The sequence below is a fragment of the Hetaerina americana genome, unplaced genomic scaffold, assembly GCF_022747635.1.
Source record: "Hetaerina americana unplaced genomic scaffold, ioHetAmer1.1.p SCAF_9, whole genome shotgun sequence".
NCBI lineage: Eukaryota > Metazoa > Arthropoda > Insecta > Odonata > Calopterygidae > Hetaerina > Hetaerina americana.
In genome coordinates this window covers 2,503,897-2,530,785 of record NW_027287538.1, presented here as the reverse complement: position 1 = coordinate 2,530,785, position 26,889 = coordinate 2,503,897, and the positions used below count along the sequence as shown (strand labels likewise).

At 40.7% G+C, this 26,889-nt stretch overlaps 1 protein-coding gene across 1 annotated transcript in view; it reads left to right on the top strand.

Annotated features, from left to right (window-relative positions):
- The first annotated feature begins 18,107 nt into the window (after window positions 1-18,107).
- LOC139698716 (glyoxylate reductase/hydroxypyruvate reductase-like) overlaps window positions 18,108-26,889 on the top strand; it is a 30,583-nt gene continuing 21,801 nt past the window's right edge. The window contains exon 1 of the mRNA XM_071597603.1: window positions 18,108-18,285. Coding sequence (XP_071453704.1) covers window positions 18,215-18,285 — 71 coding nt within the window. The 5' untranslated portion in view covers window positions 18,108-18,214. The remainder of the gene's footprint in view (window positions 18,286-26,889) is intronic.

The window sequence follows — 26,889 nt, the reverse complement described above, 5'->3', positions numbered from 1 at the left end:
GAATCCCAGCCTAAATTTTCTAGCAAAGTAGTTACGCTACTGCGTTGGTCATAGCAATTTTTGACAAATCTAGCCTCCCTCCGCTGAACTCGTTCCAATTCCGAAATTAAATTTATCTCTTGCGGATCCCATATACTGGCAGCATACTCTAGGTGGGGCCTGACTAGGGCAATAAAACATCGTTCCTTCACTTTTTCGTCACATTTACCCAGCACTCTTTTTACAAATCCCAATTTTTTATTAGCGCGACCGCATATTTCCCGTATGTGCTTTCCCCAGGACAGATCGTGAGTAATTGTTACACCCAAGTATTTAAAGGAATCTACCCTCGCGATTTCTGTTTGCTTCACTTTGTAACTAAATGGGGGGGTGTTACTCTTTTCCCAAAAATGTATTACTACGCATTTCTTCAAATTTAATTCCAATTGCCATGTATCGCACCAAGTCTGGATTGCATTTAGGTCGTTAGCTAACGTGACTCGGTCATCTTGACTTCGAATGTCCCCATAAATCACCGCATCGTCAGCAAAAAGACGGAGCCTGCTATTAACCACGGTGCTGAGGTCATTTATGTAAATAAGAAACAAGAGTGGGCCTATGACACTTCCCTGTGGTACACCCGACGTGACCTTAACAGTATTGGATGATGCACCGTCCAGAACGACTGTTTGAACACGATTTTTAAAAATTGTCTTATCCAGCATATAACACTCCCGTGTATTCCATAACTTTCCAACTTAGCGAGTAACTTGCAATGAGGGATCTAGAAATATTGCATCAACTGGAATATTACTTTCACCGGAATGCATTATATCATGAACAAATAGTGCGAGTTGAGTTTCGCAGGATCTACCTTTACGGAACCCGTGTTGGTTATTAATCAATAAATCTTGGCTATCGAGGTAACTCATTATTGAACTAACAATGATGTGCTCAAGAATCTTACAGGAGATGGAGGTGAGCGATATTGGCCTATAATTACTGGGGTCCTCCCGGTCTCCATTTTTAAATATGGGTGTCACAGAAGCTATCTTCCAGCCGCTTGGCACGCTTTCTTCTGCTAATGATTTCTTAAATATTATATTAAGATAAGGAGCAATTTCAGACGATAGTTCTTTATACACGCGAGCCGGTATCTCATCAGGTCCCGGAGATTTGTTGGGGTCGATATTTTTAAGGAGTAGCTCTATTCCGCGGGTGGAAAAGTCGATTGCATGCATTAGTTGTAGAAATGCTTTCGGGAGGTTCTCTGGTGTATTCGGGGAGCATTTGTTGAAAACACTGTGGAAGAATGAGTTTAATATGTTGGCTTTGTCTAAACTACTTGTTACTTTATCCCCTTTTTCGTTGTTCAATGAGTTTACGGTGGACTTTTTTCCCGGCACATCCCTGACGTAGGACCAAAACATCTTTGGATTATCGTTTAAATGTTCACCTAATTTTTTCCTTTTGAATTCCGCTAGCGCCTTCCGGAAGGCCTTCTTGGCAGTGGACCTAAATGCTTTGTAATTCTGTATGGTTTCGTTGATTTCATCAGGGGAGGAATCTTTAACCGCGTTTTTCATTCTGGCATGGCACGCCCTTTGCCGTCTTAGTGATTTCCGAACTTCAGAGTTGTACCAACGGGGTTCCTTATTCTCTCTTATATATTTACTAGGTATGAATCTCTGTATTGCTGAACGTGTTATCGCAAGAAAATTATTCCAGTTACTAATTTACTAACAAAGTTACTAATTGATGTAGGGAATTTGAGGTGAACGTCAAAATGAGGGACTCGCATAAATCCTTGTCTTTACCTCCATTTATAAAACTGTACGAATCCCAATCTACTGTGGGAGCATCGCCACCGATTATTAAACTATGCTCATTGTTGTGGGATGTAAAGCTTTTTATTTGCCTTTCTAGATCTAGTATTGAGTTAACGCAAGCATGGGGTTGTCTATAATACGCCCACACATATATTCTTTTCGCACTGGGTATTTTTACTGGGCACCAGACACTTTCTATACAGTTATCAGGAAATAACTCAGCTCTACTGATGGTAGAGTTTTTAACCGCGATAAACACTCCTCCTCCGGCTGTATTCTGTCTGTCGTTTCTATAAACTGTAAAGGACTTGGGAAATATATCGCTGTCTGCGATATCATCTGTTAACCAACGTTCAGTTCCTATAATGATATCTGATTCTGTGCTATGAATGAGGTGGTGAAATTCCGGTATCTTATTTTTTAAACTTCGGCAGTTAACTACTACTAGGGAAATTATTTCTTCGTCTAGAACCTTCTTAGTGTTCGTTGCGGTCTGCTTTTGGTGATGCTATTTATAAGTCTGTATTTATTTATAAGTTTATGTGTCTTAATACACGATCGGTTCATATTCTGATAAGTGATTCTTTCTTTTGTCTCATTAGCACTGTACGTAACTCGAGAAATTTCTTTAGGTAACCTAGTATTGTGAGACCCACTAATTGACCTACAATTTATAATATCGTTATCAGGGAAATTTATCTTTAAAATTAAATTTACTCCACTACCTAACCTACTCATTTGCCTAAAAAATATCAACAGTGCTCGAAGATCCTATGAGCCACCCGAACCGACGCCTCAGGGGTGTAGTGGACCACAGAGCGGTTCAAGGGAGCGCGACAAGAACCGAGCACCGGTCTCAAGTCCACAAACTCGGCCCCCATGTCCCGACAGAATTTCCACAGCCTTCCGTTTAGAGACTCAATACGACTCCATACGTAAGCACCGCAGTCAGTCCGCGGGACAATGCTGCGAATGGACACCAATAAGTCCACACCAGATGCCTCCCGCACACGAACCACTTCGGATTTTAGATCCCTAAAGGCACCCAAAATCTTTTCGGATCCGTACCTGGAAGCATCGTTGGTGCCGACATGGGGTACCAACCGCAGCATGGAGCAGTTCGTGCCTTGGACCGCCGCCCCCACTGCAGCCGTGGCGTTAGGAATTAACCCCCCAGGCATACAGTAGGAGGTAACCCTCAGGTTTGTCACGTCCTATCCGACCTTTCCCGCAATGGGGCCACCAACAGCCGGACGTTGGAACTCCCTAGCAATAAGATTCCCCCCCTCCAAGCGCGACTACCCCTAGGGATGGAAGGCGTCGAGGATCGGGGTGCGCTCTCGGCCGCGCAAACAGGCGTCTCGACGCCGTCCTCGGACAGCGCCGCGAAGCCGTTGCCGACAGGGATGGGGGCGGCCTCCACCACCCCCTCTCCCGGAATCGACCTCGCCGCTGCTCCGCGCCTCTTGGTCGCCACCTTCCACTCCTCTGGCCGAGGGGAAAGGGTCGCCACCGGGCGAGAAGGGCCGGCCACCGTCGCCTTCAAGACCGACTTATTAGCATTTGCACCCGGACGCACCCGGGACACCAAACTGGTGCTGCTTGCGGTCCGGGAGGCAACGGGGCAAGCCCCCGCGCCCGAGGCGGCCACACACCTTGTCAGGCTGGAGCAGAGCTCCGCCACTATTCTCCCTAGCTCGGCGACGCGGGCCCTTAAGAGCTCGCTCTCCGCCGCTACTTTCGAGTCATGGACGGAGGACCTTCGGGTAGCCATCCTATTCTCGATTACTTTTAAAAGGTAATATATGTTTTAACGCCTAGGTTTTACACTGTAATAACTCGAGTGGTGTGGAAAAGGCGCTCGCGAGGTACAAGTAGCTCAAGTAGGTGGGTAAGTTCGATGTGTGCGAAAGTATAGGCTTATTGCAAATAAGTGGTCGAGTGAGGGTCGAGTACCCTCGCAGCGGGGGGTTAAGTAGCTGGTGGGTGACCCAAGGGAAAGGCTGTTGACGCGGGGAAGGTGACCTTGGTTAAGGGCGAGGGGAGTGTTCAATGGAGAGGGGAAGCTAAGGAATTTAGGGAGAGTAGGAGAAGTGCAAGCGTGCTACTACTGGTTTCGCGTGAGCTTTAAAGCTAAATAGTTTAAATACGAAGAGAAATGACAGCGGTAAAACTATATGTATAATCCGCGAGGAATACACTTACATCTACTAAGAGCTAGTATATATATGTATAAAAAGAAGCGGCACTCAAACACAGAGAAGACACAAAACTATATTTATATATCATAATAGATAATAATAGTATGTACCTCTAGAAATATACTTAGCAACTAGCAAGGATAATTAATGCAACGCTCAAACACACCAAAACCAGGTAGATAGACGAGTACGAGCTAAATACACATGCAAATCACAGGCAACTCTGAACACTAAACTTATAATTTATCTTAAATTTAATGCAAATTCCCTCCTACATAAGAAATAAAAATTTGATTCACGAAGTTAAGGTAGTTGAATAATATCAACACCACAAAAATACGCTAAAAATAATATGCAAGGGCAAAGGCAACTAGAACAACGATGTTACTATAACAACAAAACGCGAAGACGTTACTACGTAAGGAAAATTGCTAATGTAATAATTTAAGAGACTCAAACGGTATAAATTCTAAAGTAGATATAAGTTAAAATAGTTATCTAAGATAAGAACTACAATACAATTACTGGAGCAAACGATAAACTATCTCGGCAAAAAAGCTACATTCGGCGAAACAATCAACTTTGTAATAGTATAACTAACGATAAAGCTAAACACTTAATGTTAAATGAACGAAATAAAATGAGGTTATTAAAATATATATAAATATGTACTACTTATCACTACTCTTAATATATATCTAGGACTAGGCGGCTATTCTAGATGCGTCGCAAGGGGTTCTGCAGGTAGCAGCGGAACAGGTCCGGAGCTCAGTGAGGCACGTCCTTTCACTCCAAGAGTCAGACGAAGAATGACCTTTATTATGTCACCTTTGTATTATTTTAAGGTCATCTCTGTAGTGAGCACAATCCACACTCTGCCCCTCTTGTCTTAAACATTTTCGATGACACGTGATAATTCATTTCAATGGAAATGAGACATTTTATCTTCGCTCTGTCATGGGATTCTCCGCAGTAGCCCTTTCGATGTTGCGTAGGAAAGACTAACAGTGACAATGAACACTCAATTATTCATTCTGTTGGACTTAATTTGTCAAAAAAACAAAGAATATCTTCTTCCTAGACCTCCCTGTTTGAAGATATGGATAGGGGAGAAGTAGTGGCTGATTCTCGGGAGGATTTCGTGTTTGGGGGGGATATCCCTGTCGGTGGAGTGTAACTATGTAAAAAATAATGTCTAAAGCATTAAACTGTTTGTGTGAGCTAAGTAATTAGTATTACGCTCTCATTATTAAATCATTAATATGTCTGGCAAATTTTCTGCTTCGAAAGTAAATTTTCTTTTATTTATATATTTGTCTTAATCAGTAGACGAGATAACTACATTATTGAATTTTTTTATCGTGCCTCTAACTATATTCATTTTTTGTACATTTACATAGTACCCTGCAAGCCACCGCTAGGGTGTGTGGCAGGGGGTGACTACACGCAAGACTAATTTAGAACCAAAATACTTTTCCTAGCTAGCGCGGTCGGACAAGGTTATTCTGATCCCTTAGCGTTCGTGGGAAAAGCGGAATCTCAAATCTATCTTAACTACACTTAATCTCTCTAATTTTACTAATATAATCTCTCCAACCGTAGTACGATGGAGATAATAATAAATGTTCAATATCACTATTAAAGAGTCATTATTCCAATTAATGCAATCTGTAATTTAACCTTGGCTCCATTAAATGATTCCCAGCCTGGCTACTCTAATATTTTGCATACGCTACTAAGTTTAAGATAACGATGTTTTAAAAAGCTAGCTCCTCTACGCTGCACGTACAATCCGATTCGGCAATCAATCTAACTTCGCAAGGATCCCATATACTTGCAGCATATTCTAAATGAGACCTAATTGACGGCCTGATTGAATTTCTCTTTGACTTGTTCATCATATTTACCAAGTACTCTTCTAATAAATCATAATTTTTTGTTAGATTTTCCACGTACGTATTCTCCGTATAGTGATTCACGCAGTAGAGATTGTAAGTGAGGGTGAGGCCTAATCGAGCCTACGCATTCCATTTCGGTATCCCTACGCACTTTTTTGAGTGGAACGACAAGGAGGGAGGGACTCGTACGGCGGCTGTGCAGACGCTAGCAGGAAAACGAAAAGAAGTGAGCGAAGGGCAGGAGGGAGATTTGCCGACAGTCGGTCCATCAGTCTGACTCGTGAGCCAGTCACTCGCACACATGCAAGGAAAACCCCTTCGCCAGTGACCCACGGCCACCAGTTATTATTCCATCGGTGGTCGCCCTCGAGCACACCAAAGGAGTGGGTGGAAGCTGCCGCCAGGGTCCACTGAGGGTCGGCTCTTCAACCAGAGTGCGTGCGACTGTTGCGTGTGTCCCGACATCCCTTTATTGTTCCACATCATTCCCCTCCCCAACTAATTCGGCCAATTTATACCATTCGTTGCTTCACGGTCATTGTGACATTCTACACTCCATACCCATGGCATATAATTATTTCGTAATAATTTATTTCTTCTTTCGAGAATATACATTCAGAATAAAACAGCCATGGGCAATGTAGTCAGTCCATCTAACTGGGTACGAGTTCAGTCACGTGGGGCAGATGGTTTACATGGTTTGTATGGAAAGTATCGAGAAACTAGATTTAGCATTTCAGATATCGCTACAAACGCTTCAATATTCTTCGAAGTACTTCTTCCCTTGAGCATCGACACACTTCTGCCAGCAGCGTATCCATGACTTGGAGGCTCCCTGATAGGCGGAAGGTCCTTAAGGGTAGGCGGGCAAGCATCTTTGACGGCACTTAAAGTGGTCCCATGGTGGTGTCCTTTGTGGAAGAGAGGATTTCACTTTTGGTAATAGGATATAGTAGTCTGCTGATGCCAAGTCGGGACTATAAGGGGGTTGGGGAATCGTCACGATGCCGCTGCAGGAGGTCTTTGCAAGCAGACACTCTCGACTCTGCTCTTTTGGTCGTCCGTCCAAAGACCTTCGAGAGGTCGATTTAAACGCAGATCTTCCATCGCATCGCCAAAATTTCAGTGCCATAAAGGTGTGTGCCCTGTCTCTGTCTTATCAATGCCAATATACGATCTGCAATCATCCCGCACTTAAAAACGTTACCGATACTCTTTATGCCAACCTTGTATGGCGTTCTCTATCGGATTACCCCGAGCACCCTGGAAATTTCGCCCGTAACTGTATCTCTGTTATTTTAGGCTTTGGTTTTTTTGGTGGGCGTGACTTCCCTGAAATTCGTCTTTAACAGAGTATCCTTATGCAAGGACTATAATGCACCATGCTGGGATCTTCCGTGGAAGAGAACATAATCTTAAAAATATAATTCAATTGCCTAGTGTAAAAAGAAACAAGATTTTTACTGGCCGCAATAATTTTTCAGTATCTGTGTTAGAAATATTAGAACGGTCTGATGATTTTGTGTTGCTGAAAGACTGTTGAAATGTTTTATATTTGGATAAGGCAAAGAATACGCACTTAAGATACGGTTCCGCACATTCATTGCATACAAACGAAATGCTCTAATTGATTTTTACAAGAAGTAGGCTTCTTTCCACTCAAACACACAAATCTTAGAAAGGGGGATTTTCGCAGCTTCTGTTTTATCTGCCACGTTAAATATTTTTCGGAGGAGCTGCGTTGATCAGAGAAATTATTGAATGCCGCCACGTAATCCCGTCCGACTCACCCTGGTGTCTCTCTCGACCTCAGCGGGGTATTAATGGCCTCGAGGGGACATCCGAGGCGGCTTATCTGCCGACGACGACCTTTCCCGCGGCATTACTGAGGGAAAATAGCATAGACGACCGGAGAGGCCTTCTTGCGTCACGATTCTCAACAGCGCTTGTTGATAAAGCGATGATGCTTACTATTTGTAATGCCACCTCCTGATAGGCGGATTGAAATCTTCGTTCTGTCCCGTCTTCATTCCAAACGATACTCATATGTTTGTGGTACTTCATCGCAATGTTTACCGATGGCGCTCTCGGCATCGAACGAGGCTAGGAAGGAAACTGTTTATCACCACAATCATATGATGACATTTTAAATATGGCAATAAATTCGAAATTCTCCGAAAATTAGGGCATTAATGAGTTGATTAAAGACTATTCAAAGAAATATACATTTTATTTTTCCTTCACCATCCTAAAGATATCGAAGAAGGAGAGTAAATATGCCGCATCATTTATTTGAACCTCATGCCACATGAGAATAAACGACAGCATTTTTTAAATTCATAATCGCCTGAAATTCGGAGAAAATTTGAATCCACGATGACTTGTGAATATGTTTTAACGGAAAATAGTCTTAACCTTCGAGCATCCCACTCAAGAGGAAGGACTTTTCTCAAAAGCTTCCACGTTTTCAATTATTATTATACTAGATTGCATTTCGTTACAAATAGGCAAATGACCCGGTAGCCAACACTCCAGTGATTCACCCTTATAATGACCAAATCATTATTTTTATTATTATAATACAATGCACCACGCATCAATCAAATTATTACATATATACCTTACATCTATTCTTAAAAGTATACACTCTGTTAGGAAAGGGCTCGAATATTTTTGCAGGTAAGGTGTTCCAATCAACAATTGAGGTTTATCATCACCCAATGAAGAGTTTTGGAAGCTTTCTTATAGATGACATTTTCTGAGAATTTATATTCCCTATTGTTTCCATTTACCTTGTAATACCTTTACCATTGTAATACCATTTACCTTGTTTACTTTAAATAGGAAAATATATGTGAAACCAAATGCATTTAAAAACAATTGCCCTTAAAGATTCTCGAAATTCCCGACCGCACCTGTACCATCACATTATGGGCCTACAAAGCAACATCACCTCCGTCCGAAATCACGCACCGCGATGACCCCAAGCACTTATATGTAATCCCACTCCTAACGCCATCCCCATCATTCCTAGCAACGGCTGTCGTAAGGTGACTGGAGCGGCAATCATCTTAGTGTTTTTCATCTTTTATGATGCCTAATAATATCTAGGGTACGGAGGTAGGCCGGAGGTAGCGTGGCTGTCTGTTGAGCCCAAGGTCGCTGGCTCGATCCCCGTGACCGGCGAAAGCTTTTCAGCTTAGAAAATATTTGTTAATGTTATTTCGGAACGAGACAACAACACACTAACATAAAAAATACAAAATGGTATTTCGAGGCAACGGGAAAAATAGACTCCCAACTAAAAAGCTACCCCTGAACTCCATGGCGGAAGGGAGCAGTTTCACCATTAGGCACCGGTGGCGCAGCAGCTGCGGGCGAGTGAAGTTTTCACGGCATCGGTCGCATTACTGCGATGCGGAGGGAATAAGGAAACTACCGCATTACTCTCCCTAGAACATACAGCCTTGCCTTGCATTCAAATATAGAAGAATGGAAAGATATGTGCTGCAGTCAACCAATCCTAGGATTGAAATACAGATGATGAAAATAATATCTCTAAAATTCTCCGGAAACTGTTGACTTTTTCAAACGAGGGGGCTGTTGGTGTATATTTAGGCATTGTGCAACATTAGAGAGCGTGGGAGTTTGGCGTGGAGCCCCATTGCAGGGACCATTTTAGATTGAGTAATTACTCTAGGGGTGCGAATTCATTGTATCCATTTTTCCTGCCTCCATAGGATTTCTCTCATAAATCCCCTCTCCTCCCCTTTCCCCATATTTCTCCTCCTCTGTCACTTCCTCATTTGTTTCCCTTCTTCTGTCCACTTTGCCTTCTCCAAACCCACAATTCAAAAGCCTCCTATCATATTGCTTCAGTGACCATGTCTCCACGCCTTGCATAACTACACCGTGTTTTTGACGTGACACCAACATTTGGAATACGCGGTGAATATTTGGGACTCGTGGGAGATAATTTTAAATCAGGATTTTAGATAAGGTTTAGTGAACATCCACCTGGTGTTTTCAAAATTGCTGCGAGAAGGGGAGAGAGGACTCTGCTGGAGTAATTTGGTTGCGAACCTCTTGATTCACGATGAAAGACATAGGCTTTAGGAAATGTATACGACACCAGATTTTCTTGTGTAACCAAGGAAACTGTTACAGCTTCAAATTTCATCGGCAGAGGCGGTCACCGGGAGAAAACGTCTCCGACAGATTATAGAATTCTTTCCCTCGCATGATACGCAAGCACACGCAAACACTATGTTTAATTTTAAAAAAGGACATTAGTCAAACCGACAGTTAACACATTGGGGTAATATATAAGGGGGCCTAGTTTCCCCCTTCCCAACCCGTGAACTATGGTTTCCCAGGAAACCTGGTCCCCGGAGCACAGAGCTTCAAAAGCCAAGGGGACCCATTGCCCGGGTTCGAACTCCTGTCACCATTCCAAAACTCAACCCACTCGGGCTATCGAGGCCCATTTTAGGAATTACATACAATAACATATTATATTTATCTATTTTGATACATTATGTGTCGACTTGGAGGCCAACATTTTGATGATTTATTGTCCAACACACCATCTATTGCATTTTGCACGTACGTAAGAGTGCTTTATGCATGCATGTCAACACGTGCATGAATATGCCGAAACTGAAGGTGTTCACCTTTCTTCGAGAGAGTTTAAACTGATAACTTGAAAAACATATCTTGAAATTGATGCTTTGAGATGACTCTACTTTGTTAAAATTCATAATCACTGAAAATATAAACTTGGTGTTTTTTCACACATATAATCGTGTGAAAAATACCCATTTTTTTAATCCAATAAAAAATACATCCTCTCTAAACGCGTCTAATTGAATATATTTTAATTTCTTCCTTAATCTAGAACTTCGTCGTTTGCACAATAGAGAGAACGCCCTTTTAAGAAAGACCATGGGACAAGCGGGCAGAGGGAAGACTGTGAGAATGGAGAGCAGGAGTGCGATGGAATCAGAAGCGTGTTGGGGGAATGGAAAGTGGTTACCCTTAGGATTAAGTGTATTACCTGCACATTTCTTTGAATACAGGATCCAGGCTCCTGGCAATCATAGCCCTCCCTCTCAGCTCACTCATTGAGGCGATTCTCCTCCGAAAGCAATGACCCAGCATTGAGGCATCGACACCCTGAAATCATAAGTTTTAAATTCATTTCTTTTAAATATGATTCACCGAAGAAACAAGTTACAAGCAAAAACCGGAGTGCATTTCCTTCGCAAGGAATTGTTGTCCCAATTGCAAGGAATGGACCCTATGGGATGAGCTGGAAAGTGGCTTCAATGAGAAGGGCAGAAATCATACCCAAAAGAAGAAGCAAGAGCGTTATTGGAAAAATTGCATGAAAACAGGAAAAGCATATGCAGGAGATGGAAGCAATGTAATGTTGAAGCCTGATAGAGAGCTCTAGTTTCTGCCCTCCTACTTGAACGTTTAGCTTAATCTTTCTCATTCTGGAAAACCACAAAACCTTTGTTTTATTTGTACTTATTTTGATCCCATATCGATCGAACTGAACTTCGAATTCTTGCCACCCTTTGGCTAACTTAGAAACGAAATCTTGGGCATTCGCAAATTTAAGTGATTTTATGAATGTGTCACTTATATTCATTCATATCTCAAGTTTATGTATGTATATATATATATATATATATATATATATATATATATATATATATATATAATACAAAGTAACACACAAAAAAAGAAGAACACTCACACGTTATATCTAGATATTTCGACGGAAACAATCCGTCTTCCTCTGAAGATATAGAAGTAATGACTGCTAGAATTGTTGAGGTGAGGGGTGCGAGAGAAAGGGAAGGGGGCCAGGGGAAGGGGTGAACGGGAGGTGAAGGACGGGTGAGAGGAATGGTCGGGGAGAGGAAAGGGAGAGGGAGGGGGTGGAATTGACACAAAATCGGAAAATGGAACAACATGCTCACCGCAACTATTGTAACATACGAGACCCATGCTTCCACCTACAAAGTATTGATCAAGACCTCGCAAGCCAAAACAAAGGCCACGTACACCAAAACCCATTTGGAAAAACACAGTGTCCACCCCCCGATATGCATCGCTTCCACAAAGTAACAATTTCAGGCCACTCCCATCAGTGAACGACATTGAGGCCCGGATGCTGATAGGTCATACAGATGTAAATGAATGACATTTCAAGTGTTTTTAATTCTATAGGGTTATCGGATGTGGGAAGGGACGCTAGGACGGAAACATTATAGCACTGGTTGAAAGGGGTATTATGATGGGAAGCATGTTTAGGGATGGGGAGACCCGCGGACGGGGAGGAGGGATTGCACGAGGCGCGGTGGTTATTAATCCTAATGTTAAGTGGTGTGGAACATTGGCCTATGTAAAAGGAAGGGCAGAGTTTACAAGTGAGAAGATAGACAACATTCTTGGAAGTGCAAGAGGAATAGGGGAAGGGCGGGAGAGAGTTAAATGGTGGGATGGAGTGGTGAAAATAGGGCAGGTTTTGCATCTTGCTCGATGACATGGAGTGAGTATGGCTCTGGGGGTGTGAGGGGATTTTGAGAGTGGCCTGGTGGATTTGAGGATATCTGCTAGGTTGGCGGGACGTTTGAAGGTGACAGAGGGGCAATTGGGGAGAAGGTTGGAGGAAGTGTTGTAATTTTTGAGGATGGGGAACAGGTCTTTGAGGATGAATTTGAGGGACTGAATGCCTGGGAAGTAGGTAGTACAGATTGAGAGAGGCTGGGAGTCTATGGTTGAGGCAGGCTTGGGGGTGTAGGAATGTTTAAGTATTTTTTTATGGAGGAGAGAATCAGGGTATCCTCGTTGGAGGAGGGAGTGGTGAAGGTTGTTAAGGTATTTCCTAAGGGATTCGGGATGGTTGCAAATGCGGTGACCGCGGATAGAGAGGGAGTAAGGGAGGGAGCGCTTGGTATGGGAGGGGTGACAACAGCTGTAATGAAGGTATTGCTGCTTATTGGTTTGGTGTGAACAGAGGTAAGGAATTTGTTATTACTGAGGGAAATATTTCTTCTTTTTTTGTTTCTATATTGTGTGTTACTTTGTATTGTACTATTCGGCACTTCCGTGTTACGTCTACGAAAGCATATATATATATATATATATATATATATATATATATATATATATATATATATATATATATATATGTGTGTGTGTGTGTGTGTGTGTGAGTGTGTGTGGGTGTGAGTGTGTGTGTGTAAACTTTAGGTAGGAATGAATATAAGTGATACATTCATAAAATTACTTAAATTTGCATATATATATATATAATTGTACGGCGGGTAAACTTGGTCATGAAGCAGGAGGATAGACATAGACTGGAGGCTTTTGAAATGTGGGTGTGGAGAAGAATGGAGAAGGTGAAATGGACAGAGAAGAAAACAAATGAGGAAGTACTTGGTATTGTGGGCGAAGGGAGGGGTTTGGTGGGATAAATCCCATGGAGGCAGGAAAGGTGGATGAAGGGGGTATTGACCGGCAGTGGGATGTTAAAGACTGTAATTGAGGGGAGAATGTTGGGCACACGAGGAAAGGGATGTTGGGCGGGATAAAGGGAGGAAGAAAGTACTCAGAGCTGAAGAGGGACCTGATAATAGAGTAGGATGTTGTGTTTTGCTAGGGGTCACAAATTATTTAATTAGTAATTATGTCCATCCAAAAACCTCCCTTAACCGGCATATTATGAGTAAGTTTAGAAATTTATACATTGGCTTCCAATATCTTTTGTGAATATGTTTTGGATGCATCCATTGATCAGTCTCCAAGACTCCCTGTTGCATTGATGTCCGTCATGGAAGGTCACCTTTGACCTCTGGCCTTCATCTCTTCTTTACTCTCCCCATCTTGCACATTTCCCACAAAAATGTTTCATCCACATGAGGTTTCTCACATATACGGTTTCTTTCAAATGATAGTCTTCCAATTTGTTTACGCGGGACAATCATAAAATGTAAACGGTGCCGTAGTTACGTGTGGCAACGTGCGTCGAGGCAATTGATATTCTGGAAATGCGGCCTTATTTTTCGGGGCCATCGAGGTTATTACAGGCAGAGTGCCTCTTTAGGAAATCTGTTGCGGATATGAACGTATGTAGTCATCGAGATATACCTTTTCGTTCCATTTGCATTATAAGTTCACGGTCGAGTTAATTTTGAAGTTTGTGTGTTTTTAATTTGATGGCAAGTTTCGCAAATGTGTATACCGACGTCCAATTGGTCAAAACGACCGTTTTCATGCTCAGCAAAGTGTTTCATGAACCTAGTATTCTTCGCATTGCGTGTTGTCGGTCCAATGTATTTTGTGCGACATGTGGTGCACCTGACCTCAGAGATCACAGATTCTTGTTCTGAGACCGTTTCGCCTTTGGAGGAATGCCTGATAAGTTTCGTTTTGCGTTTTAGTGTCAGCAACTGATATAAGGGTGTAAATGAAAGCCATAAACACAGTAATCAACCCGAAGGTCGGTTTAGCAGGTGATGGTAGAGATCACCCAGTGCTAAGCCCTATAGGGCGTGTGAAATCCACACATCAGGGTAGGGGGGCCAGTTCCTTAATACACTGTGCCGGTTATGGTATCCCAGGAAGACCTGGTACCCGAAAAATCACTTTAGCTTGGGTGGAGCTGCAGGTTCCCAGAGCGCCGTGCCCGGGAATCGAACCCGCGGCCCTCTGGTCAGCAGTCCAACGCTCTATCCAAAAGAATGTTCTCTGCGGGGGTATCATTTTGAAGTAATTATTACAGAGATATAACCAAGATATCAGGATAAAATTTATTTTGCATATTAGTTTGTCCTTATGTAGATAATGTAATAATGTACAGCTATTAATGATGGAGGCTCAAAGTGTAATTAAGCTCCTTCATTCGAAAGGTTACGTACGGTAGCTGGCAAATCCAATGAAATGATGGCTCTTCGTGGAAATGATAGCTCGGCATGTGGCACAGCTGTGAAGTGGAAAAGGAATTTTCCATCTGGCCATTTGTCCCTCAGAGAATAGATTTTGAGAAAACTTTCAACCGTCCTTATTGGGAAATTGGAATGGAGATATTGCTGAACTTTGAAGCAGATAGGAGGAAGAGGCAACTAATGCGAAACTTACCCATGAATCAGATGGATGACACAAATAAGGAGGGTGGCAGAGGGAGAATGGGCAATGATTGCCAGGGGAGTAAGAAAGGGTTGCCTGTCATCACCACTTCTTTTCTACACAGATGCTGAGGGAATGTTAAGAGTAGCATGGGAAGGGCCGGAGCTGGGAATAAAAGTTGGCGACAAGATGATGAGGTCTGTTAGGTTTAAAGATGACCAAGCAAGCAAGTCAAACAGCTGATAGCCAAGGGAGTGCAGTTATTATTGAGTACTTCACCAGAACAATGTAAAAGGTATAGGATGAGGATCAACCACAGAAAAAGAAAAGTAATGAGAATCTCAAGAAATAGGAAATTCAGGCTAAACAAATTAGGAGGTTAATTAGAGCAGGTGGAGCAGTTCTTTGGGCAATAATTTAGAAGGAAAGTGGCAGCATAGTGGGGATACAAGGAGAAGAATTTTGCTGGTGAAAGAGAACCTTGTAAGAAGAGGAGAGAGAATTGATTATGTATACATTGAATGAAGATGTGAAGAAAAGCTTAGTAAAGACTTTAATATTGGGCATACTGCTTTATTCCTGGCCTTTGAGCATAGGTTCGAGGCTGTTGAAATGTGGATGTAGGGGAGAAAAAAAGTTGGACAGACAGGAAGACAAATGCTGAGGCTTAGAATAGGGTGGGCAAGGAGAGAAATTCACCAGGGAAATCGAAAAGAGGCAGAGAAAGTGGGAAGGAAAAGTATTGATGGATTGGATAAGTTGAAGACCATGATGTGAGAGAGAACACTGGGCAAGTGGGGAAGACAAAGGAGCAGAGAATAGACAGCATGAAAGCAGGATGAAGAAAAATCAAAGAGAGAAATAATGTAGAGCAAAGTAAGATGAATTTCTTGCCATACTTGAAAGTAAATGGCCCCAAGGGGCCATCAAAAAGATGCCTATAAAGAGGTAAAATACTTAAAAATAATGTATCATATATTCATTTATACCATTGAAATCATCATGACATCTATGGTATCGTGTGCATCCTTACCCTTTCAAAATTTCAACTGATCATCCCCTGCCACTTGCCCACCCTTCAACCCTTTTGTACATGATCCCAAGCACTCCCTTGCGGCAGGATACAAAATCAAACTTATACCTCCAGTCTTTCCCACTTTTTGCGATGGGAACTAAAACAACTCAAACAGACTGCAAAAACATTTGCTTTCACGTTTCCTTAAACACTTGAGTAATTCCACAGGGATATTACCTATACCCACAGAATTGCTCCTCTTCATTTCCCTGAATACCTTCTCTGTCTACTTACCAAGCATGCCTGGACCTATGCTTTCCTTATTGACCTTATAAGAAAAATACCTTGAGGCTTATTTATTCATGCACGATTGAATAAGAATACAGGTAACATAAGTGCATTAATTAAACCATGCCACAGTGAGAGCTAAATTTATAACAACATTGTTACTTGTGAATCACGAAGGAAAAATCAAAAAGGACTTCCCATTTCCACAGGAAAGAGTTTTTGTTGTCGACTAGTTTTGTTACACTGTAGCATCATCTGGACTACTTGTTACGAATAAATCATTAACTTTGCCTATTAAGGGGAGCGGGATGGTGCAGTGGTTAAACTACAAGCTTCCTATGAAGAGGATATTTTCCACCAGATATTTTTCGGTGGTATTCTGATCCCTACTTGAGGTGCTTTGTGGAAAGAATTTTGTGCGAGTACAACATCCGTCAGATGGAATATTAAACTGTAGACCCCTTGGTGCCTTTTGACAAGAGCAGGCTCACGCTGATGGCGGATTTCTCTTCCTTGACTATCCATCCCTAATGGCGCAAAGGAACTTAGCTGTCGGTCGCCTGCCCTAAAGCTACTACAGCTTGTGTCCATTTTGCCAGAAATGTTTCATGCAATTTTGTGGAAACAGATGTCCAGAATTATATTTATGACAATAATATCCTAGTACCTATTATATTTTAAGCAAATGGGAGTCCAGCAGGTCGTCTTCTGACTGGATGGCCAAGTGTCAATCCCAGGCAATGCCTCTGGGCACTTGGCTTTACCCATGCCCGGTATTTCAGATCTTCTTGGGAAACCACAAAAAACAGAACTGCCTCCCTTTTATACTCTGTTTGAATTTAACATGCTATTGGGTGTGCTCCAACCTTACCAGCCTAACCAAAGTTCAGGTCACCTTCTCTTAACAAAGTTTATTCTATCCTATTTACTCCAGGCTCACACATCTTCATCACTGATAACATTCTTCATAGCTTTCTTACAAGGGTTATATGGAGCCACTGTTCAATTAAGCATGTTTTATGAGTGGCGTAATTTCCATTTCAAGAGATATACTTTTGAATTTATTTATTATTCCACAACTTGGAGAAGGAAGGGAGGGGAATAGCCAGCCACAGCAGACTACACTTTGCATCACACAACACTAGAGTGATCATTGCACAGGCTTCTCCTAATTAACACAAGACCAAAAGAGATTGTTGGGCCATGTACCTTATATTTCTGGAAAGAAGACAGGAAGGACAGTTTACTCAGTTCACAGGGTAAATCGAATTTTATATTCATAGATTATGGCAAGACATACTTCCACAGTAGAAGCAAGGCTGTAGTAGTCACCCCACAGTTTGGTTATTCATTCAAGCAAACAACCATATCCCAAGCCCAACTCAAGTGAAGTCTTTTTTTCGCGTGGCGGCACATTAACGTCACATCACTAGGGCAAAATTATTTATATAATAATTATTATATTACGTGATACTGCTATATGGTATATCAAGTTCCTAATGAAAATCATACATTGCTAGTAAAATAGCCCAGAAGAAATAAACTAATTTTTACTATGCGATGCATATTGTAAATACACATTCACATTTTTGCATTTCAAATATTCTTTACTCCATTCGTAATTTCCGGCTTAATGGCCATTTCCATTTTGCACTCTTGCTTCGAGATACCATTCGAACACCTGTGGAGGCAATAAAACCTTGATACACTACAGTTCTATTTCTCACAATTTGCATGCTGAAAAGCCTGATAAGATAACCGAACAACGGTATTGAAAGACATCCACTACGGCAGCCGACGTCGCCGCGACTATTCATTGCTGTGTGTCATTCTTCAATACGGAAAGCGCCACTTCTCAAAATGCGAAGGCCTATAGTTCTCGTTAGTAATGCTGAAATACCCGAAATGGGTTTGAATCTACTGAAAGAGAAGTAAGTAGAATTTCATCTGTTAGCATTTCAATTCCCAAGTATACCGCCTAATTGTACTGCATACATTTCATTTTCCCCTTGAAAACGCCGAGAAACCCTAAAGAAAACTTTAAATTAGAACTATTTTCTTCATAATTAATTTTCGTGACATTTCTTATCTCCTTAAAAACCTGAGAACCAAATAAAAACGTTTGTACAATTGTTTACGTAAGTTGGGAATGATGTCATGATCTCTCAACCCAATTTATTCGCTCACTTCAAATGACAGTGTGTGTGAGTGTGCCTCGTTGCCAACTCTAGTCGCGAGTTATGATTCTGTACAAATTGCTTAACAGTATGCGCACGTAAAAGTAAAATTATTGCCACAAATTGTTATCTTAAAATAAAGAATTGAATCGCTGATTCTTCTTCAATTAAATACCAAATTTTACTTACTAAAACACTTCGATGTCTTGGCAAAAATAACCAAGTAGCACTTCCGTAAAAAGTTTGAAAGGTAGGTTATCTCAGTAAAGAATTATTCGGAGATCAACTAGCGTAATAATGTCTGCAAAGGTAAACAATCTTGTAATGTGTGGACGCGAGGACAATTTTCGATGCGTAAAGTTGTAACATGATGCTGAATTCGCTGATTACTCTTACTTCCTATCATGAATATAGTGCTTGATGCTGATCTGGTATTCTGTTTATTGAATGGTAAACTATAATGCCAGTACTGATTGTTCATCTCGTTAACTGGTTTTGCGGCAGTTCAGTTTTATGACATCTACGTAACAGCCGAAGGAAATGTTTCATAATTCTATTTTTCGTTTTATACTTCCATGTATCTCCTTTTGCTGCATTAAAACTAGTTAAATATAATTCACTTTAGGATATATTTAGACGCATTGGTACTATTCAAACATGCAGCATATTATTTAGTTGAACATTATTGCTTTAAGGCATGGACACTTAATCGATTCGTATCCTGAGAGAACCACGGTAATTTTGTACCTTCTAAAACAATTTTGCAGCGTTGAAATCTACTAACAAACGTACAAACATATGTACTAAACGGCTACTCCTTCAGTACTAAGCCCGTTGCTGGAGCACTAAATTCGTACTAATGATCTTGGTACAAGGGTCGTTGTTCTCCACAAAAGATGGTAATTGGAAATAATAAAAGTGTATAATATGTACAAATTATTCGCCTTGACCGGGATCCGGTTGTTGTACGGTCGTAGACGATTCCGATGAAAGATTCTGTCGCAGCAACTTCAGGATATCTGTTTTCGGTTTCATCTGGGTAATATGAAATAGATTTATAATTATCATCATAATGCGAACGATGTATTAAAAAAATTCTTTAAAATAATAAATAAATATCGTGAAAGCTATGACGAGAGTGCAGTTGCATTATTTCGCAATGCCAACTCGTTAACGACATGGGCAATAAATCGACTGTTGAGAAATATCGGTTTACTTTTTCTGGAGCATTGAAGGGCTGTTAAAGTCGTTCCTCACGAAGGGCATCCAAATGAGACCTTATTTTCATTTCAAACTCTTTACCATGGCAGATAATATTTGCCATGTCTTTATCACAATTCATTATAAAAGTGAGTTATACCTGTTGTATTAACTTAATGAGATCGTTGCATGAACGTCCTGGTATATTAATGAAAGGGGTTGAATAATGCGCGGAATGAATACGTTTCCAATACTTAACGTTGTCTGGGTAAAGAATTCAAGCGATTGATATCATTTAACCAAAGTGTGTTGCAGCAGAGTTATTTCAAGAATGATAAGAAATAGCCCTTCAAATTCATATTAAACTTAATGAGCTGACATCATCCGAGTAAATTGATGAGGCCGCTATCGCGAGCTCAAACCACGAACTCACATTTTCATTTCCAACAAGCATTAACTCTAAATTTCATCACCCAGATTATTGTCCTCTAAGTTAATGTAAATTTTGTAATTGGTGAGTAAAGGTACTTTTCGAAATGATCATTGCAACCCAGTGATGATGCAATTTTCAGTATTTCTAATTAATGCATTAAAAGGTCAGGAAATTGGAACCAAAGCAATGCCTTTACGAAATTATATTCTGTTAATGTAGAGGAAACACAAAAACTTTATATTGAGAAAATTTGTTTTCTGGAGAAGGCACAAATTTGAAATGAACCTCACCAACCTCCATTAGCTCCTGGAGGTAATGAAACTAAACATTTTTGTGCTTACTCCTTTCAGATATGGAGCTAGTTGATGCGATAAAAGTAGCATATAGATTTCTGCATTAATGGCATAAGGCATAGGAGAATTTTCATTCTGATTATTTTCAGTGAGAAATGACTTCAGCTGCACTAACTCTTAGACAGCCTCATACATTGCGATATATTTACCATGTGTGATAGAGGTTGGCACACACCCCTGCTTCTTGCTCCTCAAACTCATTGCTGCTCCAGCAAAATTCTCCACAAATTCAAGAAATGGATATGGAATCAGCCTGGTCATTCGCACAATCAGCATTGACTTAAACCGCAGGAGGTCTTCTAGTTTTGGAATAATTAGAATTAAGGAGTATAATCCCTCATCTCCTTCTGATATCAGAATGCATGTTTTACATGCTCGCATGCCCCACTGTTAGGCTCTCATAATACTGGGTCAATTGGTTTGCGGCATGTAATATGTCTGGTCTGGAAATTCTTACAATATACAAAATATGTGCAGGCTATCACTTGTGATAAATATGAGATTTTGATTTTTTGGGCACCAGAACTTCCTCTGAAGTCATAGACTGCACCAAGGTATCTGGTATTGCAGTATGTGCCCCTCCTTGTGTGAAATTCACATGCTGTTGGGCTAAAATATTGAGTGAACTCAACCATCACCGATCGAACTGATCGTTAACTTTATAAATTTGTTCGTGGTTTTTTGCCGAAAATTTTAGGATCTTTGCCAAGGTCAGGTACAGAAGGGGCTTAAATCATAGGCTCAATGATATCAGTCAGACAGTTGAGGTTGCAATGTAAATTTTGTTGAGCTAATTCTTCACTATATGAAGGTAAACAATCACCTTCTGCTACCTCCTTTTATTTATATATATATATATATATATATATATATATATATATATATATATATAAATAATGATAATATATATATAATATATAATTATATATAATAATGATTATATATATATATATAATTATTATTATTATAAGGTAATCTACCGGTTAAGGTAGGTTTTTGGATGGACAGAACTACCAAATAAATATCTTGTGACTCCTAACAAAACACAATCCAGCAACCTACTTTACATGAAGTTTCTCTTAATCTCTGATTACTTTCTTCCTCCCTTCATCCCGTCCAGCATCCCTATCCTGCTCCTTCCCTTTCCTTGTTTGCCTAACATTCTCCCCTCTAGTACATTCTTCAAAATCCCACTGCTGGTCAATACTGCCTCCATCCACTTTTCCTGCCTCCATAGGATTTCTCCCTACAAACCCCTCTCTTCGCCTTCCATACCAAGTACTTCCTCATTTGTTTTCTTCTCTGTCCATTTCACCTTCTCCATTCTTCTCCACACCCTCATTTCAAAAGCCTCCAATCTACCCATATCCTCCTGCTTCAATGACCACGTTTCCGCACCGTACATAGCTACGCTCCATATCAAAGTTTTTACGAGTCTTTTCTTAATATACTTACTCAACGTCCCTGTCATCATCTCCCTCCTCCTTGTGAAAGCCTCTTTGTCTAGCGCAATTCTTCTCCTTACGTCCCTACTACTTTGACCGTGTTGGTCCAAAACACTTCCGAGATATGTAAACTGCTCTAACTGCTCTAGTTTTTGCCCTCTTATTTTAATGTTTAGATTAGCATTTTTCTTTCTGAAAAATCGCATATGTACGGCGCCCTTTCCAATTCCACCCTGTAGTACTCCCTCATGAAAAGTTGAAAAACATCTGGCGTCCTCTGGGTTGGGATGTCAATGCAAAATGGGGTTGGTTATTCATTGGTGAACATGCAGAGATATTTGTTACCTCCATATGTTGCTGGCATGATTAGCCCTGAAACACCTGAATGAACATGCTCAAGTGTTCCTTCTTGCCTTCTTTATTTACGGGGGATTTCATTCTCTTCATTTTTCCCTGGCTACACATGCCACATCCCCTTCTATCTTTAGGTACGACACCTTCGCCATTGTTGATTCACATGGGTACCACAGTCAATCATGCCATGTTGAGAAAGTAACTTGGGATGCCTTTTGTTGCCCTCGGAACTTAGATTGAGTTTTTCTATGGTCATTCATCTTTTTGTGGTCAAATAATGAAGGCGACCTATCATTTGGGTCTTCAAGGTAAGTTTATCATCTTCCAAAACCTTGATTTCTCCTGAATAAAGGCTGTTTCACATGATCAAACTTCATTTAAAACTTTCCTTGATAGAAATTCTCATGGCCAATTTGCAAGCAACTTAATGTCAAACAAATAGTGTGGTCCTTTCACATGGACCAATAACAGTTGAATGTTATTCTGTGGGGATCTGTGCTGTTGTAAATGTTCTGTGCTGTTGTGGTGTGAGATTTGAAATGGTTGCACTTGATAGCCAATTGTTGGTTGCAGTGTCATGAATAATTGATGGATTAGATGAGGAACAATCTCCTAGAAAGAGAAAAATGTATTCATCAGAGAAATTAAAAAAAGAAAATTGGAAGAGGCCCTGATTTTGATGGCAGGAAGACTTATTGGGTGCTCTCTCCATGTTAAATAACAAAATAAGTCATGTAATTTATATCGACACTGATAGCGTGGATGGAACAGCTGTTTATTCACCATCAACTTCGCTCTCATAAAAAGAAGTAACTTATTTTATTTCCATTGTTTGTTTATATTGTATGTACTCTCTACAAATGTCTTCCATATATTTTTTGTTTCAATTACTTTGAATAACTTTCATTTTAGTTAGCTTTATTATAGTTTCCATTTTCTCAGTCAATCAGTCAGCCTTCAATTTTTTCATAATGTTTAACTTTTTTGCATTGCTGTGCTTTTTAATGCACATTTTGTGATGTTTGAGGCATCTCTCTACGGTATACCATCAGTTTTATAACTCTGGCACTGCCCAAATCTTATTTTTATAATTATTTTTATCTTATTTGGCTGAATAAGTGGTTAATATCACATATAATATTTCATGTTACCTCAGTTCATGAAATAACTTCATTTGCTTCGGTTAACTAGCGCAAGGGAAGGCTCTTCTCTTTATCTAGCTCTTTCTCTCTCTACCACTTGCCTCTGATTGCAGTTGCTTCCAAGAAAAATTGAATGCTTTCTAATCTCAGCTTTCATTCAATGTGGTAAAGAAAACATGACACTTACGTGCAGTGAAGTCGAAGTTCTTGTACAATATGTTCTTTCTCACAAAGTGTGACATTAAGTTTTCCCATGTGGCATGGCTATATGCTTCTACCTTTGGAACATTTTCATGTAGTATTACCTGAGAAAGTAGATTATCTTCCAAACTTGGTGCATGTGGCACTTCCCTGAAATCATTATCCCAGCCACCACATTCTTGAGAAATGTGCGACAGAATTGTCTCTTTTCTTGTGATTTGCAGAGGTGCACCATCCCCCACAGTCACTTCCCCATCAATGGGCCCTCAAAACCCTCAAATATGTCATGTGATCCAATTTTCCTGAATCCCACAGTTGCACACTCTGGTTTGATTGTCTGTGGTCCTATGCTAGCACAATGCTTTGTACTCCCGGGTGACTGCCAATGCTATGGCATTCCTCACCTAACGCTCAGAACACGTCATGGGCTTGCCCAGACAATTTCCTCTCAGTCCATTTGGGGAAGTACGACCCTTGCTCCTATAAGTATAGCACCAGAAACTCTTCTTTGCCATGCTTTTTTCAGCCGAACCCATACCTCTCCAATGCCTTCCAAGCTTGAATGTATCTCTGTTCCACGGTAGACCTTAATCTCTTCTCCTCAGGGAACAATATTCCTGTTTGCATGGTAATTCCTCCTTACATTTTCAGTGCTCAATTCATGTAAAAGATAATGTAAATAACTATGCATTAAGAGGCAATACACACAGCCATAATACAAAGTCAAGAAATGTGTTATACATTACCCAATGCAGATTTACCAAAACCTTCAACCAGTCGGATAACCCTGCCTTAAAATTCTACAACAAACTTCCTCATACTGCAAGGCTGACTAACTGCAATAGGTTCAAAACCGTTATTGAGGATTGGTTGATTTCAAACCCCTTGTATTCTTTAAGTGAATAGTTTGAACTGGACTTTTCAAGAGTGAAATAATAATACATGTGTATCTATTCACCACGGTAATGAATGTATGTTTTTATATGTTTTTTTCTTTTGATGACATCTACAGTGTCAAGTGCTGCTCTTTGATGGGTAAAGATTTTTATTACTGCTTGATCTTCTATTCTAAGCTACATATTAGGCCCTCATACTTCTCCACTGGAATACTCATCAAGTAGAAGGCAGTCAAGGGAATGTCTGTTGTTTCCAGACCATAATTCACCAACTTCCGATGCAGGTACTGCATCTGTCTGATATACTGCTGCCCAGTTACATCTTCCATCTTTCTCACTTTACCAACTCCCTCCAAAATGAATTCTTATGCAACAGCCTATTCTCTGTGCAAATGTCCACCAAAACCCCCAAATCTTCTTTGCCCTTTCGCAAGCACGAATTTCAAATGCAAATGAATCTCACACACACACAGAATTAGAATACCCTCTGCATTATTGTTCAGTTTTGAATGCCTTCATTTTTCCACCAAATCAGCTTCTCCTTCAACCCATCCACAAGTGCCTCCCAACAACTCACTCTAAAACATAGTGCCTTGACACGAATTGCCCATTTATAGCAATTCTTGTATCTCAAGTAATTAGGGGACACTTTGCAGATTCCTCCTGCTGTTTCCTGTGGAGTGTTTCCATTTCTTTACCTCATGGCTTTGTGCTGACCAAAATGAACAACCATTCTCCACCAGTTATTTATTATTCCATAAACTTATTTGGGCCAAAATAATGTTACCCGAGGCTTCTACCCAATTGAGGATACCTCATCACGGCTACAGTTATAACTTAGAAAATGTAATGTGGTGGATTGGATTGGTAGGGATTCAAATGACAAATCAATCATGTATATATATAAATGTTCAATCATCCATCACCTTAATCATGGGAAACGTATGAATATCTAAGTGTTCCCCAGTATCATATGCTAAAGATGAAAGCAGCAGTGAAGGATGCAATTTCCGACATGGCGAATGCACAGATTGAGTAGTTTGAGGCATGATTTGTTGGAATTTGAGCATAATAAATTACCTGAAGATGATGAAATACATTGAAACCCTGCCATACAATAAATCTTGTATGGTGTAAAATTGCTACCATCCGTTTTTTATTTTAACAAATGCAGATGCTCTCAGATGCATCTGAAGTTCTGAGCTGCCTGGCAAAAGCAAGATTCTAGAATGAACATTTTCTCAGTTTCTGACACTACTTTGCACCATCAGTTACGGAACTCCATTAAGGAAACCTTGACTCTGCCTTTTATTGTCACGATTTACCTCCCTCCAAATGTAGATAGTGGAGGACTCGTAAGTCTACAGCATCTTCATGACACAGTAGTTCTGGGTGCAGTATGCCAAGTGCTCAATATCAAACTCCCCATGCTGCATCTTGTTCACCAGGGTGCTGGCAGAAGGAGTCATTCTTATCCTAGGTGGTAAGAAGGGCAGTAAATGGCACTATTTAGACGTGGACCTCATCTCTGTCAAAGTCATAAGTTACAGTTCAACCTCTTTGCTGAAGGCAGACATTCTCAAGCTCAAAATAAAAAGACCAGAGTGGAAGATCTTGCTCAAGAAGCATGCCAATGAACCGATGTTTGCCAGCCCATGCATTTCTAAGTTTCTACCGAAACTTAGAAATGTATGGGCTCTCAAAGGAGCTGTTAATCTTAAAGCCTCCACGAGGTCTATCTGATGAAGGTTTCATGCAGGAATGACTATCGCATTGTTGGTTTGCTTGCTGGACAAAAGTTTCACCCCCAGTCCTGGAGGCATCTTCAGGTCGAACTGATCTTTGTTGCAATTTGGCTGCTATATATAGGAGACGCTGACTGGCCCATTGTGCTCTGATTGGCTGTTTCTTGGTGGTAGGAGAAAAATCAGTGAGGTCATCCCTGGACTGGACTCCAATATGAAGGAGTACATATATGAGCTCAAGTACACATGTGGAGAATCCTATGCCTGCCAAACAGGAAGGAAGGTCCATCTAATGCAGAATTGAGGAGCACCAAAGGGCCACAAAAAAAAGAAACAGTTTTGACTCTCAGCAATCACCAAACATGCGTGAATGGAACCACTGCTGAGTTTGACCAAACAAAAGTGCTGGCTGGCTAGGGAAAATGCAATATCCTGAGACTCACAAGGGAAACGGTAGAAATAATGGAAAATCCAAATAATTTCCACCATGAGAATGGCTTTGATGTGGATTAGGGTAATTCCACCTAACTGCCAAGGAATGACCAATCAGAGTACTCTGGGTCATTAGTTGCACACCATCTGTCTTTTC